The sequence below is a fragment of the Salvia hispanica genome, chromosome 1 (genome assembly GCF_023119035.1).
Source record: "Salvia hispanica cultivar TCC Black 2014 chromosome 1, UniMelb_Shisp_WGS_1.0, whole genome shotgun sequence".
NCBI classification, from domain to species: domain Eukaryota; kingdom Viridiplantae; phylum Streptophyta; class Magnoliopsida; order Lamiales; family Lamiaceae; genus Salvia; species Salvia hispanica.
Genome location: NC_062965.1, coordinates 43,069,377 through 43,087,290, shown reverse-complemented (window position 1 = coordinate 43,087,290; position 17,914 = coordinate 43,069,377). Strand labels below are relative to the sequence as shown.

The following is a 17,914-nucleotide window of genomic DNA, read 5'->3' as shown; positions in this document are numbered from 1 at the left end:
AGTGCGGGTCGAGTTTGAGACTCTTTTTCAGGTATCATATATTATGGACGTTGATGCACTGTAGGTGCCTAGTGTATTTGTAAAAGGGATATTTACAGAAACAAGACACACTTATGTCTTAATCTACAGTGTAGGCTGATTGTATAAATTATTTGGCGTAGTACACAGGACTGATGCTGTTGGAGGAGATGGCCTCAATCTTGCTTACGCCATATCTACTTATGTTTGTTGTCCCTAAGGTATGTAATTAGATGTGTTCTCATCCATCTATTTCCATTTCAAAAGGTATTCCTAGAAACACCATTTGTTTGATTATCACAGCGGGTGGATGATATCTTAAAGTTCATCAAGGACTTCACTGTGGATGTTCAAGGCGTGGGCCACGTTTGTAGGTAAGTATTGGTTCGTGATTGGCAATATTCGCTTTTACTGTTTATCAGGATGGTTTTTTGCTTGGCGGAAGCAAACTCATTAGCGTGTCATATCTTCTCGCAGCTTTAGCCTCTTCGATTTTAGAAATCACGGAAACAAAAGATATGGTTCGCCATTTAACTCGTCTCATGATCAGAGGAGTTCCCAGGGGAAAATGGAGAAGTCATTCTTGAGGTATCAGTACTATCCGTACCACATGTATATGTTGCGTTTTCTTTGCCTTGCGCGTCACTGTGTCGAGTTCCATATGCAGCTTTCAGATTGCGTATCCGTCATGGGATCCTAATGATGACGGGAAGCAGTTCCTCGCTTCATTGAAAACATTCAGAGATCAAAAGCTAAGAGGTCAAGGAACAGCAGCCTCGCAGACGGCATCAGGGATGGTGCATCAGAATCCGAGATTCAGAGGCTTTAGCACGAACGAACGGGATGCCATGTTTTCGAGGGAAACAGTGTTCAACAATACGGGGAACTTCCACCAGTTTGACTCGATGTGGCTGATCGACTGTGAGCAGAAGAATTTTCCCTACATTCTGGAATGGTATTACACCTCTTACAATCACGACAGAGACGAGGATAACACGAGAGAGACGCTGTCGAGAAGCTACGACCATGATGAGGAGAACCCTCCCGCTCTATGGATGCCGTCCCAACTGGCCAACAACACTCCCAAATACGACGATGTCAACTGGGACGACAACCTGTTTGAGGATCGCGCACAGAGCCATCTAGAAGCTTCGACATCGGTTCCTCTCTACCAAGAGAGTGTGCTGCAGCAGCATCACGAGTCCAATGACACACAGCACCCTGGCAGGAGCCACTGGTGGGCCAGGATGCGGCCACAGGGTCCAGGTCAGGAGACGAGCTTTCTTGAGCCGCCAAACTTCTTCCATGAAGCTTCCCACGATGACGGCAACAACTACTCGGACGAGAGAAGCGGCGAGGAATATCAGCTGGACTTGAGAAACTTGAGGGGGCTGTCGAGGACGTTCTACATGGACGATTTAGATGGAGGGAATTTCAATCTTCCGTTCGTCGACATATATGAAGACCCGTTGGACAGGGGCTTGGGCTCGGTGGATTCTGAGCCTCCAAATCTGGTGTGAGAGCTCGCTCGGGTTTGAAACAAGTAGACTATTGTTGATCCAAAATCTCAAAATTATTTCATGTAGATAACAAAAAAGTGTACAGAAATTGGAATGTGAAGTTTGGTTTTCCCATATGCTTGCTTCGCAATGTGGGGAGGTGAATTCTAGTGGCGTGGTGACGCTCAAATTGTAAAAACTGCTCTAATCATTCTTGTATGCTAGTAGTGTTATGGTAGGCTATGTTTCGACACTATTTATTTATGATTATCAGTACTCACTCCAAAATGACATTCATTTACCATGTCACTTGTGCGTGACATAATATTATACTCCCATTATGCATTATTATGATACTGGGGAACAGTGTGGTGACAACCTACCACCAGTCATTTGATCTCTTAATTGAATATATAAGATTATTTTATATGATTAGAGTATGGATTGCTTGATCATGAAGAAATTTTTTTGCTTGTAAGGGTGATTTTATCACTTCTGCCTAAATTGCTTGTATGGATTTTGTATGTCATTTTGCTTGGTTATATTTTTTGTGAGTTAATTGTAGAGAACTAAATAATAGTTATAGACATCCTATATGTCATGAATAGGAACTAAATAAATATAAAAGCAATAAAAATAAGATAGACATATGACCAAAAGGACGTGAGCTATTCCTAACATGATTCAAATGGATATGAGCTACTCCTAACATGATTCAGAATTGTTTCAACCTATTTCACCAGACTCATTCCTGATACAATCTAGTCAATTAAGGATCGTGTTTATTTTACGCTCATATGCAACTTAATATAGTGAATTTTAGCATATAAAATATAAGCGTATGTAATCACATGCAAGTATAATAATATCTTTAAAATACTTCGAAATTGCAAGAGAACAACGTTGAAACTTGAAAGTAGTATTTATGCGCCCTATTTCCAAAATGAGATTTTGTGTTCTAGGGATCCACTTTGTTTTACACTCAGGGACGGAACTAGACTTTCAAATAAGCCGGTGCTGAAATCCTTAAAAATAATAATAACAATAATAATATAATAATAATAACAATAATACCAAAAATTTCAATTCAAATATAACGTCTTTACAATTTTTACGAGGCTCTAGATGATAATTGTTTCCGACGTGTCGCCATTTCTTGAAATCGTCGAAGAATGGCCTCATTTTCAATTTTGTTAAAAATATCCTTCTCAATGTATACAACTAAGATATCATTCATCCAACCGTCTCCCATTCTGTTTCGCAAATCAGTCTTGATAAATTTCATCGAAGAAAATACTCTCTCAACAGAGGCGGTCGCAACAGGAAGGATCAGAGTCAATTCAATCAAACGGTATACCAAGGGAAAAGCCTTATCTCTTGTGGTAGCGACCAAAATCTTTGCAAGATTTCCCAAATCTTCAATATTGGAGAACTCGACTTTATCAACTATATCACTGATATAAGTTTTAAGTTGATATTGGAGAGCCATACATTCAGTGCACGAGAAGTCATCCGGATAAAGTTCTGCGAGACGGACCAACTTGTCGATATTGAAGCTAGCAAAGGAGTTTCTTGGACTAAGGCAATTCATGCAAATAAGCAATTCCGTATTTGTTTCTGGAAAACGATTTTCCATCTCTTGAATAACTAAATCAAGAACCTAATAATTATAAGTAGTATGAAATTAGAATACAAAGAAATATTTAATAATAATCATAACTAAGAAATAAAATAGAAATCGTACCTGACAGTAAACCTCCACCTTGTAATGATGATAATTTGTAACGCGTTCCCCTCGTTTCATTCGCACACCAAACTTGACGGCATCATCCATATTGATGACATCAATGGAATTAGTCACACAAAACTCTTCAACCTGTCTCACGAATTGGTTCCATCCATTCTCCCGAAAGTCTTGCAAAGTCCTTTTAGTTGTATCAATCAAAGATATAGCTTGAACTATATTTTGATCCCGAAGTTGCAAAACTTTTGACAAATCATTTGTTGACCCAAGCAACTCAATCATCAAGTGTAAAATAAAAACAAAGTCATAGCTTCCAAGCCTCATACTCAATGTTTTTGATATACCTTTATTATCTGGATTAGTACCATCTTCATACACATTTTCAAGTACTTCAATTACCGATGACCACATACCTTTTAGACGAAGCAAAGTAGTGAAGTGTGATCCCCATCGAGTGTCACCCGGCCGCCTTAAACTCATCTCTTGATTTAAACCTCTTCCACTTTTAATCTCTTCCCTTTCTAGAGATTTGACAATTTTCTCATGCTCAGCTTGTCGTAGTTTGTCTCTCCTTTTACAAGATGTTCCACATGTATTTACAATCATAGTGACAATGGTGAAAAAGTCACTTATAGCACCATGTTGTTTTGTAACATTTACCACGACTAGTTGGAGCTGATGAGCAAAACAATGGATGTACTTCGCAGATCTATTTTCATTCAGTATAAGGGTTTTCAGACCATTGTACTCACCCCGCATATTTGATGCACCATCATAGCCTTGACCTCTTAACCGTGATAAAGATAAAGCATGCTTAGCAAACACTGAGTCAATCCCTTCCTTCAATGACTTTGTTGTAGTATCAGTGACATGTACCAAGGCTAAGAATCTTTCTATAATCTCTCCATTATTGTTCACGTATCTAATAACCAAAGCCATTTGCTCTTTTATCGATGAATCTCGCGCTTCATCAACCAATAGAGAGAATTTGCGATTTTCAATATCTTCCAAAATAACTTTCGTAGTCTCAACAGCACAACAATTTGATAATTCCTTTTGAATCAAAGGACTAGTCATCTGATTATTACGTGGAGCGTTCTCCAATGTAACTGCAGCTACCTCTTCTTTATGCTCACAATACCATTTAAGTATCTCTAGAAAGTTTCCCTTGTTTGTAGACGCAAATGATTCATCATTCCCACGAAATGGCAATCCCTGTCTTAACAATAATCGAATCACATCTAAAGAAGCAGTCAAGCGAATGCGGTAGTTGACTTCGTCTTCCTTATCATATTTCCTCAAATTGTAATCAACACTTTGTCTTTGATTTTTAAACCCTTCAAAAAGTATTCTGGCCTGATCATGTGTGCTATTTGCTGAACCTTCATGTTCTCTAAAAATAGCAAGCGCCTTTTTCCAATTTTTAAAGCCCGTACTCACGAATACATCATCTCCAAAACGATTGGCATTAATAGGCTTGAAAAGATAACACCAAAAACAAAATGCCGCTTCTTTTTCAACACTATATTCCAACCATATATGTTTTTCAAACCATTTAGCTTGGAAGCTCCTTTTCTCTTTACCATACGAAGTTTTCCTAAAGACATGACCTTTCGGTTGACAAGGCCCCTTAGAGACATATTCTCTTCGAATGCGATCCCTTATTTGAACATCATAACTAGCAATAGGACTCCGTAGCCCCGGGTCACTAACTATGTTTTCCGGATTAACTTCAATATTGATTCTTTCTTGATTCAAAATCGCATTCGGGTCACTAACTATGTTTTCAGAATTAGCTTCAAAACTTGCAACATTGATTCCATCCTGGTTCACAGTCGAATTCGGGGTTGCAATACTCGAACTAGAAGTTGAATCATTCCTTGATTTTTTAAAATATCGATGCATAACTGTAGCCAAGAATAAACAAGATTAATTAGATAATTTGCATTCGTACATTTTAAATTATTGCAACGTGTAATCTACTAATAAGAAAGTAAGATACTGCATTAGAAAAACATTTATGTTAAATTCATGCCACAACTGCATATTTTTATATATCAAATTGTAATGATTCAAAAACTTGTGTTATCACAATTCTCAAAGGTTAATTATGTTTTTCCTATTCAAGCAACAGAATTAAAATCATAATAAATAATTTTAGGTTTCATGCCATTAAATCAAAGTAAAAAGTTAAAATCACAATTAGAATCAAACCTTTTAATTTTTCTACAAGTATAGGAGACCCTTGACCTCTGATTTCTGATATGATTTTGCGGCTGCTGTAATTTGCGTGCGCCTCCGATATGATTTTAATTGGAGAAGAAGAAACGTTACTTGTAGTATAAATTTGGGCTTCTATATTCAATAAAGGCTATTTTAGTTTATCTATTATTATTATTATTATCATTATATATTAAAGGCCCAAGTCTAATACTCCAATCCAATATAATTAATGACCCAATTTAGAAGCCCAATTTCACCATGTGTCGTCTTCTTCAAATTGGGGGTCTCTCAACCTCTTCGCCTCTTCCAGAAACTCACAGACGCAGTATACATTAATACAGTTGCTCAAGTGTGCAGGATTAAAGGATCCAAGTCAGTAGGAGATGATTCAGGTGACGCAAGTGAAAAGGGCGCTAGAAGGGTGCAATACTGACCAGGATGCATGCCAGAGAAAAGGCTCGAGATGGAGAAGAAGGATAGCTGAGATGATCATTAACAAGGGCATAAAAGTCAAAACTTGAAGGAAGTCTACCCTAAAAGCAAGGGCAAGCCTCCCTATAAAAGAAGCCACTTGGAGAGAGAGAAGGAGTTCGCCTTTAGAGTTGGTCCCTTAGAGTTCGAGAAAATCCAACCACCACACTTAGTTAGAATTCTCTCTAAAAGATCAGTTCCATCAGCATTGTCCAACCTCTCGTTCCTCGCCACAGCTATGGTCACTTGACGTTCAAGAATCTGCCGGAGAGGTCATCGATCCACCGTTCCAGCCAGTTGCTGTAGCAGTATCATCGCCCGAAGTGGCCAAACAATCGTTATTTTGCTTTCTAGTTTAATCTTTACTTGTTTTCGTCGTTGGTTTTATTGCAAACACTCATCGTTGTTGCCTTTTGAAGCACTTTGTGAAGTTCCAACGCTTAAATTATGAAGTTTCTATTTCGTATGTTGCTTTGGTTCGAGTTTGCTTCATTCTGCCTAGGAAAATTAGATCTAGTTGTTGCTTTTAATTTCTAAGTGTTTTCTTACCTGGAGTTGTCGATCTGAAGTTGTAGTTATGTTTTAGTCAAATTTTCGTGCATGAGTTTCTGTTCTGCACTGTGATCACCGCCTTGCATGTTAGTCAGTAGAAGTAAAATTGCAGTTTCACCATTTATTTTAAGTTTGAGCATTTTAATCAATGGATCTTGAGTTTGAGGTTATGAATCTGAAGTTTAGTTATGGTGTTTGTGTTCATCTGATTTTTGTTAATGCTTGGTGAAGAAGAAAACGTCAAAATCAACTTTAGTTTGGACCACTTTACTTTTAAGTTACTTTTGCTTTTGTTCCCTACTTTTCAGTTGTACTGTCCAGACCTGTCAGAGAGCCACCCAGCCACCAGATATGCCTTGTAGTCTAAATTTCCTCTTTTAGTAACTGTCTACTTTTCATATGCCTCTGAGACACCTTGTCCCCTATTTCCACAAACACCACCACATGTCTGTTATTTTCACACCCACTAGTCAGTAGAGTACCTCCTTTATTTCTTGCCTAGGTAAAATCTCAACCCAAGCGTGGTAGCTAACCAAAAACACCCAGGAAAGTCACCGAAGTTATCCAAACGTGTCCATCCTTGTGGGATTCGACCCTTACCTCCACTATACTAATCAGTAGAAGTGGGTTGAGGAAAATTGTTTGAAGCCAGGTCCCGGTTGTCGTACCAACGACTCAGCTGGGTCGTGAATCTCTTCGTGATCAGTTGGATACACTCCAAATTACATACGAAAACCGACTCATAGACCACAAGAGACCCTTCAAAATGGCGCCGTTGTCGGGGATGGATGGCGTTCATACCCGTTATTGTGTGTGATCTTTTTGGTGTACATACTGTGTATAATTTTCCTTTTCTTTTTGTTTTCAGTTTATGAGAAGTGGCTCGGCTCCTGGCTAGTGGAGACCAAGGATACTTCCCCGAGGAACAATACTCGTTACCACTCGTTCTGGCCTGTCGACACACACTGTCCGACCTAGGCACGAGTAGCGACGAGGAGAAAGAAGATCTAGAGTACCAACTCCCGGAGCTCCCACCCCAACCAGTAAGAACACTAGTGAGAATGGCTGACCAAGGTGAGGACGATCCCGAGCTCGCAACACTTACCGCACACACCGACGGAGATCCCCCACAAGCCATAGTGGTCACCCCAGGCCAGACCGCCTGTGATGTGAAACCCCACGTGATTGCAATCCTACCGACGTACTGTGGGAAGATTTACGAAGGACCATACGAATTCTTAAATGAGTTCTCGCAAAATCTGTAAGGCGCAGAGGCGGCCAGCAGGAGCAAGCGAGGACGATTACAGACTGAAGGCCCTACCTTTTGTCCTAAAGGGAGAGGCCAACACTTGGTTCATGCGCCTGCCAGCCGACTCTATCAATACATGGGCCGATTTCAAGTCAGTTTTCCTAGCCGAGTTTTTCCCGTCTTCAAACACAAGTGCATTGAAGATGAAAATATCGTGCATAAGGCAAGAATATGATGAAACCCTGAGCGAGTACTGGGAGAAGTACATGAGTCTTCTGGAGTCATGCCCCAACCATCGCATGAAGGAGATAGAGGTGCACCACACTTTCAATGAGGGGATGAACAAGGAAACCAAGGATCTGGCGAATTCATCATCCGGAGGCGATTTCACCCAGTTGAGAGTCAGTGAAGCCAAAAAGGTGTTCTGCAAGCTGTTAAATGCGAAGAAGACGTACGACAACGCAAGGGATGGGTACAGCAGAGAAAGTGTAGCAAGTGCTTCGGCTACTGACCAGGAGGAGCGGATGGATTTGAAGATGGAGGAATTGAAGAAGGAATTGCTGACTGCAATCAAGCAGAACACTCCACCACCTTCTCCGATTGGAGGCAAAGAGGCCCCAGAACTACCATATGATCAGCCGGACAACTCGCCAGATGTGGAGCAAGCAAATGCCGCAGGATACTACAATTCCAACGACAATTGGATTCCGGGTAGGCAGAGGGATGCACCGTGGAGGGACCACCAAAATTTCCGATGGGGAGATGGAAATCAGAATCAGAACCAAAATCAGGCTCCAAATCAACCCAACCCCCACCCGAACCAAAATTCCAACCGTGGCCCAACAAACCCCGACTACCAGCCTAACCGGGTAGGAAGAAATCAAAGCATCCTCGTAACCAAAACCCTCAAAACCGAACTAGAACCCCGCCTATGTGCCACCCCATCACGAAACAACCAGTAACCAATTAAACCTGTGGCCTCAACATAACAGCCCACAACCAAAACCAAAATCAGTACCATAACAACCACGACCAGCACAACCCTCCTGCCCAGTATAATCAGTACCCACAGAACCAAAACCAACAAAATTTCTCGGGCTACCAGTCAAACCCACCACCCCAGTATAACCAGCACCAGAGCTCAAACCAATTCCATCACCCAAACAAGTCGAGGAGGTCTATGGAGGACATGATGGGAGAGATGCTTGCCTCGCAGCAAAGCATTAAAAGCGACTTGCAGTCCAGTAATGAAACAATGCAAGGAATGCAAAGTGCCCAAAAGGAGCATAGGGCAAATATGGATATGATGAACAGGCAGTTGGCCCAGCTCGCTAACTCGGTGGGCGAAATGAAAGGGAACTCAGGAAAACTCCCATCTACAGTCCATGTACCTGAAAAGACAAATGTGAGTAAGATTACACTGCGGTCCGGAACAACCTATAATGGACCTCAACTCAAGAACCCTATTGGGGAATCTAGTAAGGAAACGGTGCTGAGCGACACCATCTCAGCGGAAGAACTCAAGAGGCCTCTGCCTCAGATGGAGGATCCGTTCTTTCTAAACGAGAAGCCTACTGCGGAAGGAAAGGAGGGAGAAACACAACCTGGAAATGAGCAACCGGAAGGAGCAATGCCCACATCGGAACCTCAAACCCAGGAGGCACCAAGGGAAAGTCCACAAGGACTAACTGGAGAGGCTAAAGGAGAAAAACCGTTTCCATATCGGTTTGTGACGAAGAGGAAGAAGGAAAACCCTGTGGATTTCATGTCGATCTTTGGAAAGCTGGATGTCACCATACCATTCCTCCAAGCCGTGAGACTGCCCCCTCTGGGGAAGTTTATAAAGGAGTTTATAGCCGGAAAGGCCCAGGAGGATGGAAAAATCATGGTGGAAGGAATAGCGTCAACCATTGTACAGGAGAAACTACCACCCAAGAGAGCCGACCCAAGTATGTTCACTTTACCCATAACAATTGGAGATGTGAAAATCGAGCATGCAATGTGTGATTTAGGAGCATCTATCAATGTTATGCCGTTATCCATTTATAATCGGTTAAAGGGGGTAAAATTGTCAAATACTAGGGTGTTGATCCAACTGGCTGATAGGTCAAATACTAGGGTGTTGATACAACAAAATATGAATAGTAGAAGAACAAAACAACAAGGAGAAAATTATTTAGGCTTTAGAAGTAACAACTATATATGAGAGTGGTAAACGAAGAGAAGGGATCGAGCTTTTGAGTAGTTCATCTATCGTGATCAGGTGTGTATAAATCACACTTTTAATTTTACATATTTTATGTGCTTCTTTGTTAGGTGTTTAAATAAAGTGAATGATTGAATTATATGATTTGACTATGATTTGTTTATGTGTTTAATGGTGTAATATGATGAAGATATGTGATTTGTGCAATTGATATGTTTATCTATAGTATTGAAATTACCTGGTGACATATGATAGAAATATGTAATTGATGCAATTGATATGTTTACACATGGTTTTGGAAGTATTTGAATCATTGGATTAAAGAGGATCTGTGACAGTCTCGCCCTGGGTCTGAATCAATGCAATGGACCTACGGGTCATATATACAATGGCAATGGACCTTCGGGTCATATATATGTATACAATGACAATGGGACATACGGGTCATATATATAATAGCAATGGGACCTACAGGTCATATATACAATGACAATGGACCTTCGGGTCATATATATATGTACAATAGCAATGAGACCTTCGGGTCCGATACAATGGAATCCCGGGCAGATGTTAGGCTTGATTTGTCACAGAATAATAAACTGAATAGTGTGGCATATGCATATGTACATGAAATTGTTTCTAATATTTGTTGGTTATTGTTATATATATTGGTTAAAGAATATATTGATATCTGGGATGTGGAATTAAATGTAAGGTTTATATACACTGAGTTGTGGCTCATATAAACCACTAATATTTTTCAGGAAAAAGATATAAGTGAACCTTTTGGGTTGACGTGAATCATAGGAACTCCACATGTTAACAAGGTCGGCGGCTGACGCGTTTTGGAAACCTTCTCCTCCTCATAATTTTTGCATGTAGATAAATGTGTAGTATATAGAGTGGTGAGAGGGTCCCACTAAAATTTAGAATGTTTGAAATATGTACTTGGTAAATAGTGGTTTTTGAAATTATATAATATGTGCGCTTTATATACTCGAAATGTGGTTATTTGTATTAAATATTTGAATTTATTTATAGTAAGTGCATACGTCATAACGATTGAGGTGTGACATCTATCACCCCTAAAACATGCATAGTAGGCTTTAGATAATTTCTAAATACGTTCAACAACACCTCGCTAACTTATTGCCTTACAAGATGCATAGTATGCTTAAATTAGAAACATGATAAAGATCCACTCTATGAACTATAACCCCACACACTTATTGATCCGAGTTAAAGAGACATAAAATAAAAGACAAATACTGCAGTAAGGTAGGATATTGCCGAGATACGAATACACACAAAAGAGAGGAACATATGAAGACGAAAAAACTTAAATTAATCAATATATGAAAAATATGTTTAACAAATCCTACTACAAGTTGGGAGTAATCCATAAAATTAATCACACCTGACTTGATAAGATATTTTAAATACAAACAAAAGGTAGACAGATATTCTACTGGGTGAATAAAATAAAGACATTCTTCAATCCTTTCTTGATTGGACCCGTACGCTTTTATGCCTGAGGGCATAAAAGATGGAGAAACAAAAAAGGAGGAAAACTTATGAGGCCAAGAGGTTCTTTCAAAGGTACGGAGAAGGCTTAGATATAATAAGATTCGAATAATGTGATGTACTATTTTTGAAGCGCAGAATGAATGAACACAAAAAAAGCTGAAAATCGCATTTGGGACCTCTGGGTTGCGCTAGCGGGTCGCTTGGTGCAGTATGGGCATGCCATGTAGGCTTAAATTTTCCTCATAACCCAACGTATGAGAAATTCTCACTTCTGGTGTAATTCGTGTATTATTTGTCGAGTTTGAAATTCGTGTATGATATTAGATGCCAATAACTCTTTTTAAAATTATATCATAATTTTTCAAATTTGGTGAATTTTCTTATACTACTATTCCCTCCGTCCCACTTAGAGTGAAACTTTCCATTTTGGGATATGTCATTCTAAATGATCCATTTGAAAACATCACTGTCTCTATTTTATTTTTCTCTTACTTTATTTTCTCCACTATACTTATATAATAACACTGTAAAAAATTTCATACTGAATTAGAAATGTTCACTTTGGTGGTGTTCAATTTCTTAAATAAAATAATACTAAAATATAATTTAGGATTAAGTCGTGAGATTATTTTACTTTAGGATTACCTATAACTAATAATATGGGTGCTTAAACGGTTCTCCGGTTCTCGGTTAACCGGAATCGGAACCGGAACCGACCGGTTAATTGAGGAACCGGAACCGAAAAATCCGATTCCGGTTTCGGTACCGGTTCCAACTTTTTAAATAATACCGGTTCCGGTTCGGAACCGGAACCGACCGGTTCCTAACCGGGAACCGGATTATAATTCAATTTTATTTTTTTATAATTTAATATACTAAAAAAATCTAATTTATTGAATTAATTTTGAATTAAAGTAAAATAGTTTGAAACATTGAGTGATTTTTAGATTTAAATGTTTAATCTGTGATACTTTAAATCTACAATTATTTCCCTAATCCATTTTTTATGAACTAACTACAATGAGTAGAACATCATAAGTTTGTTTTTAGTTTTCAAAAGAACTTATACAAATACAATATCATTTCATATGATATATTTATTACAAATTTATGTAACAATTCATTTAACATACGATTTTAACATATTTGTGAATAATTTATTAAGTGTTCCGGTATAAACCAAATAGTCACAACAATATCAATTAGTATTGGAAATTCCAATGAATACTATGTTTAGCCAAAAAAGGGAAAATGAAATTCAATTTTAAAACTCATTTTTTTAAAAATAATTGCTAAAGTTTAGAACTCCTATTTTTGTGTTAGTAAAAAATTGCTAACATAAACTAGTCCGACCCAACCTACTACACTTGGCATCACTCTTATCCATATATGAATATTATTGTATTGTTGGTTTGTATTTTGTGTATTTATTTTAATTTTTAGGTATTATTTGTTATAATTCTAGATGTTGGATCATTATTTTTTTAGTATTGAACTATTTAAAATTATAAATAAATTCGGATTAAAATTACACATCGGTTCCGATTCGGAACCGGAATCGATCGATTCTTAACCGGTCGGTTCCAAACCGGAACCGATCGGTTCCGATTCCGATTCCAGTTCTTGAATTTATGAAAATTTAAAACCGATTAACCGGTCAACTGGTTCGGTTAGAACCGGAACCGGCCGAATAAGCAGGCGTAACTAATAATATTATTTATGTAGGATTGAGCCGTGGGACAATGGTGGGAATGAATCTCATCATTACCCGTACACTAATATAAAGCGAAACACTGGTATAGTAGGTATGGAGAGGTTTTAGTAGGGTTCAAGAATCAAATAAAAAACGATAGGCATAAACCTCAGTAGCAATTCTCTCTCCTAAAATCTTCCACCATGAGAAGAGCTTCATTCAAGCTCCTTTCTCATATCCGGAAACCGCATCCCAGAATCCCAATTTCTCTATCTACCAGAGAATTCTCCGCCCCCTCTCTCAGTTCCCCGCCAAAACCCCTTCTTGAATCCTCCCCCGCCTCTCAGTCTTCACGCTTCTCCACCTCCAATTCCAATCGGTTTCCACCTCATAATCTCAGCGCGCATGACCTCCTGAACCCCTTTTCCCAGGATTCACCGCAGATGTCGTCACGGCAGAGGAGAATCAAGGAGAAATCAGAGCTCGAGGAGGCGTTCGAGGCTGCCGAATCGCTCGACGAAATGCTCGCAGCGTTTAAGGAGATGGAGGCCTCCTTTGACGAGAAGGATTTAGCCTTGGCCTGCTTGAAAATCGGCCTCAAACTCGACCGCGACGGCGATGATCCCGAAAAGACTCTGTCTTTCGCTCAAAGGGCTCTGAGAATCTTCGATGAGAATGAGGCCGATTCCAGGAAGAAAATGTCGTTGCCAATTGCGATGACTTTGCATCTGTTGGGCTCTTCTAGTTTTGGTTTGAAAAGGTTCAGTGAGAGTTTGGGGTATTTGAGTAGGGCTAATAGGGTTTTGAGTAAGCTTGAAGGGGAGAGCTCTTACAGTGCTGATCAGGTTTTGCCGATTCTGCACGCGGTCCGGTTTGAATTGTTTAATGTTAAGACGGCGATGGGGAGGAGGGAAGAGGCCATTCTTGATCTGAGGAAGGCTTTGGAGATTAAGGAGATGATTTTTGATGAAGATAGTAAGGAGCTTGGTAATGCTAATAGGGATGTTGCAGAGGCCTATGTTGCGGTTCTGAATTTCAAAGAGGCGTTGCCGTTTTGTGAGAAGGCTGTGGAGATTCACAAGGCGCATTTTGGTAATAACTCGGTGGAGGTGGCTTACGATAGGAGGGTTCTTGGAGTGATCTACACTGGGTTAGAAGAGCATGATAGAGCTTTGGAACAGAATCAGCTCTCGCGGAAGGTGTTGAAGAAATGGGGCCGTAGTGCTGATTTGCTTCGCGCAGAGATTGATGCTGCTAATATGCAGATTGCTTTAGGGAGATATGAGGAAGCTATTAATACTTTGAAGGGCGTTGTGCAACAGACTGAGCAAGAGAGTGAGGAACGCGCAATGGTGTTTACTTCCATGGCCAAAGCTCTGTGTAATCAGGAGAAGTTTCTGGATGCAAAGAAATGTCTGGAGATTGCTTGTGGAATTCTTGAGAAGAAAGAGAGAAGCTCACCTCTTGCAGTTGTGGAAGCGTATATGGAGATCACAACACAATACGAGACAATGAATGAATTTGAAACTGCAATATCATTGTTGACGAAGGCGTTGGCAATGTTAGAGAAGCTTCCTCAGGAGCAGCACTCCGTGGGAAGTGTTTCTGCGAGGATTGGTTGGCTTCTCCTGTTAACAGGGAAGGTGGAAGAAGCAATCCCATATCTGGAAGATGCTGCAGAAAGGTTGAAAGAGAGTTTTGGCTCGAAGCACTTTAGCGTGGGTTATGTTTATAACAACTTGGGGGCAGCTTACATGGAGTTAGATAGGCCGCAGTCAGCTGCCCAGACTTTCGCATATGCAAAAGAGATCATGGATGTCTCCCTTGGGCCACATCATGCTGATTCAATAGAAGCATGTCAGAATCTTTCAAAAGCATATGCGGCTATGGGAAGGTAAATGTTCACAAAATCTTTGCCTTGATTGATTTCAAATCTATTTTTTCTTGCTTTAGCGCTTTATGATTTTCGATACTAGAAAAATATATTTCATTCTTTGTGAGAGCACTTCATAAAGGCAACAAACAAAAGTATCTCATAAATATTATGCTTAAAAAGCAAGTTCCACTATCATTTACAAAGACCACATGCACCAGTTGTAGGATGTGTGCATCCCTAAGCTGAACTAAACCGCATGCTTTTACCTGTGAGTATAAGATACATGAAAACATAAACTCTTTATTTATGTTTGTTTCTGTGATTTTCTTTGAGTGTCAACAGAGAGAAGGATGATGAATATGTTTTCTGTTGTCAAGATAAAGAACTCTGTCATGATTGCTTTCTTCATGCTTTATAACGATAGAAATACAACTAAAATTGTACTATGCGCCCTGTGTTGTGCGGTGACCTTGATTTTCTTCTTTGTTCTGTAACTGTGGAAAAACCCTCATTATCCTCGAGAAGTTAAACTAGAGGATCAGTAAATTACTACTCCCTCCATTCCATAGTAGTGAAGTCATTTTGCCATTGTGGTACGTTCCATAGTAGTGGAGTCATTTCCCGTTTTAGTAAAAGTCAAACACATTTTTTCTCAGTTACTTTTCTATCTCGCTTACTTTATTCTCTCTATTTTGTCCCTCTCTCCTACTCTATTATGTTTATATTTAATACATTACACACATTTTTCTTAATTTTCGTGCCGAAAAGAAATGCCTCCACTACTATGGAACGGAGGGAGTATATCCAAAGAGTCTTAATCAATGGAAAGTAGACCATTAAAAATCTGACAAGTGGACAAATCTGATCTGTGAGAAATTCTACTTATATCTACTGATGGATACTTCAGTTTAAACACCACTGGCGTGTCTTTTGGCTGTAAAAATAGTAAGAGAACTTTTTCAATTTTTTTCTGTTCAAAGAGTCTTATAACACTCTTATTTTTAGGTTTCATATGTATATTTTGTGTATTTTTTCCTATATTTGATTTCATTTGAATTTTATATTTTGTGTATTTTTTCCTATATTTGATTTCATTTGAATTTTTAGTGTTAATCGACTGACAAATGCATTTGCCGGTTCTAACAAGTTTGTACCATGCATGTGATTTGGGGCTATTTTAGTCAATTTGGGTAGATTCTATGTGTTACTTAAGTAGTGGATATTTTTAAAACATTCATCATCATAAAAATATTTCCACCCTAATTCATATTCCTGCCTTTTGTGGATCTCAGTTTCTAACTGCGGACCTGTTCACATATTGGATCAATTTTCAGTTTAAATATTCTTGTTTTCTTTAAAATTTTGGTGTTTGACATTTCTGTTTCTTTTTGTACACTTTTTCATTCTTAAATGTAACTGACACTCTAATATAATAATGTAATAGTCAAAGCATCCTAATTCAGAAGATTAAGCATATGATATCTTACAGAAGCATCATACTGTTGGTTTGGCGTTTGACATTTCTGTTTCTTATTGTACACTTTTCATGTTACACAAGATGCTAGTTTGAATCAGATAGTGACTATTCAATCTTCATCTCTTAACAGTGATGTTCCTTAATGCATATGAGACAATTTCAATAACACAAATTTCCACTGTAATGAAACTTGAAAACGGATGCTGTTCTTATTTTGCGATTTATGGAAAATATCATCATAAGTACTGTCACATTTTATAGGATAGAGGTTTATTAGTATACGGGCAAATGCCATCCTGATAAGTGAGGTAAAATAATACTTTGAACAAGTAATGCTGGTCTTTAGTTTACTCGATCTTGGATATTGAGTTTCTTAGAATCTCATAAAATGTACAAAGATTTAAAATTTTTTTGATTAATCCTTCAAGTTCCACTAATTGAATGGTATGTTCTTAACCTACAAGAAGACTAAAAGTAGTGACTTGATGTGTCCCTAGTTATTCTGGCTTGTTAGCTGCACATTTTAGTATCTCCTTCTATCGTAGGCAGAAATTTTGGTTCGAAAACCAATGGTTAGGAAAATATGTTGTGTAACCCTATTCTTTTCATTGCTGCAGTTACCCGCTAGCCATGAACTTTCAGGAGAAAGTAGTTGAAGGTTGGGAGGGACACGGGCCAAGTGCAGAAGACGAACTGAAAGAAGCTATTGAAGTACTGGAGCAATTAAAGCTGAAAGCTAGTACTCTAGTCTCTGAAACGCTTATGAGTGCATTGCCTCATCCAGATGAGAATGGAGACGGCTCTCTGGAGAATTCACGTTCTGCTATTTCGGCTATAAAGAGGTAACACCATGGAGCAAATATTTTGTTGCACAATGAAGGTGTTGGAGCAGCTGCGATGTTCACCTCTTTCATCTCAACACGAACATGCTATCTCTGTTCATTTTACTGTTTATTGTTGATCAGTGTTTGTAGAGCTGAGCAGGAATATTCCATTACGGTTTCTTTGTGATGTAAGATTTTATGAATACACAATCAATCCAATATGCTTCTATTTACAGTCAGATTCATCCTTATTGGTTTACTGAAATTGACTACCAAAAGATAAGCCTTATCGGTATAAGGAACTATCGTATGATTTCGTTTACATGAAAGATGATGTGAATGTCGAAAACAAAATGTCCTAAGTCAAACTGGTGATACTAATCTGAGTTGCAATATACCCAAAACACACACAAAATATTACTAGTAAATCAGTAGTCAGGGCATGTGATGTGAGATATTGTTTTATTTTTTGAAGTCTGAATCTTAAGTCCAATCTTCTATTCTACATATTTTTTAGATCTTGTTCACACTACATCTTATTTTCAACAGATCTGT

At 38.8% G+C, this 17,914-nt stretch overlaps 4 protein-coding genes across 4 annotated transcripts; 3 read left to right on the top strand and 1 right to left on the bottom strand.

Moving 5' to 3' along the window:
- The first annotated feature begins 6 nt into the window (after window positions 1–6).
- On the top strand, window positions 7–1,760 carry LOC125221213 (autophagy-related protein 9-like). Its single transcript, XM_048123343.1, has 5 exons — window positions 7–31; window positions 162–239; window positions 322–392; window positions 496–606; window positions 686–1,760. The coding sequence occupies exons 2-5, from the start codon at window positions 174–176 to the stop codon at window positions 1,536–1,538; spliced, it is 1,101 nt and encodes a 366-aa protein (XP_047979300.1). The 5' UTR covers window positions 7–31; window positions 162–173; the 3' UTR covers window positions 1,539–1,760.
- An 868-nt stretch (window positions 1,761–2,628) lies between these two features.
- LOC125197395 (zinc finger MYM-type protein 1-like) lies at window positions 2,629–7,645 on the bottom strand. Its single transcript, XM_048096136.1, has 3 exons — window positions 7,447–7,645; window positions 3,262–5,168; window positions 2,629–3,177 (listed from the first exon to the last, which is right to left on the bottom strand). Exons 1-3 carry the CDS (start codon window positions 7,643–7,645, stop codon window positions 2,629–2,631), a joined length of 2,655 nt encoding a protein of 884 aa, XP_047952093.1.
- A 104-nt stretch (window positions 7,646–7,749) lies between these two features.
- On the top strand, window positions 7,750–9,838 carry LOC125197385. The gene is made up of 3 exons (XM_048096126.1): window positions 7,750–8,251; window positions 8,749–9,705; window positions 9,816–9,838. Exons 1-3 carry the CDS (start codon window positions 7,750–7,752, stop codon window positions 9,836–9,838), a joined length of 1,482 nt encoding a protein of 493 aa, XP_047952083.1.
- A 3,477-nt stretch (window positions 9,839–13,315) lies between these two features.
- On the top strand, window positions 13,316–17,598 carry LOC125202152 (protein KINESIN LIGHT CHAIN-RELATED 1). Its single transcript, XM_048100504.1, has 2 exons — window positions 13,316–15,076; window positions 17,153–17,598. The coding sequence occupies exons 1-2, from the start codon at window positions 13,386–13,388 to the stop codon at window positions 17,379–17,381; spliced, it is 1,920 nt and encodes a 639-aa protein (XP_047956461.1). The 5' UTR covers window positions 13,316–13,385; the 3' UTR covers window positions 17,382–17,598.
- The last annotated feature ends 316 nt before the right edge of the window (window positions 17,599–17,914 follow it).

Coding starts and splice junctions, on each gene's coding strand:
- LOC125202152 (XM_048100504.1), top strand. CDS start 13,386: ATGAGAAGAGCTTCATTCAAGCTCCTTTCTCATATCCGGAAACCGCAT. Junction 15,077..17,152: donor GCATATGCGGCTATGGGAAG/GTAAATGTTCAC, acceptor TCATTGCTGCAG/TTACCCGCTAGCCATGAACT.
- LOC125197395 (XM_048096136.1), bottom strand. CDS start 7,645: ATGGCTTGTGGGGGATCTCCGTCGGTGTGTGCGGTAAGTGTTGCGAGC. Junction 5,169..7,446: donor TCGACAGGCCAGAACGAGTG/GTAACGAGTATT, acceptor TCTTGGCTACAG/TTATGCATCGATATTTTAAA. Junction 3,178..3,261: donor AGGTGGAGGTTTACTGTCAG/GTACGATTTCTA, acceptor TATAATTATTAG/GTTCTTGATTTAGTTATTCA.
- LOC125197385 (XM_048096126.1), top strand. CDS start 7,750: ATGAGTTCTCGCAAAATCTGTAAGGCGCAGAGGCGGCCAGCAGGAGCA. Junction 8,252..8,748: donor CAGCAGAGAAAGTGTAGCAA/GTGCTTCGGCTA, acceptor TCAACATAACAG/CCCACAACCAAAACCAAAAT. Junction 9,706..9,815: donor ACCCAAGAGAGCCGACCCAA/GTATGTTCACTT, acceptor AATCGGTTAAAG/GGGGTAAAATTGTCAAATAC.
- LOC125221213 (XM_048123343.1), top strand. CDS start 174: ATGCTGTTGGAGGAGATGGCCTCAATCTTGCTTACGCCATATCTACTT. Junction 240..321: donor TTATGTTTGTTGTCCCTAAG/GTATGTAATTAG, acceptor TGATTATCACAG/CGGGTGGATGATATCTTAAA. Junction 607..685: donor ATGGAGAAGTCATTCTTGAG/GTATCAGTACTA, acceptor TTCCATATGCAG/CTTTCAGATTGCGTATCCGT.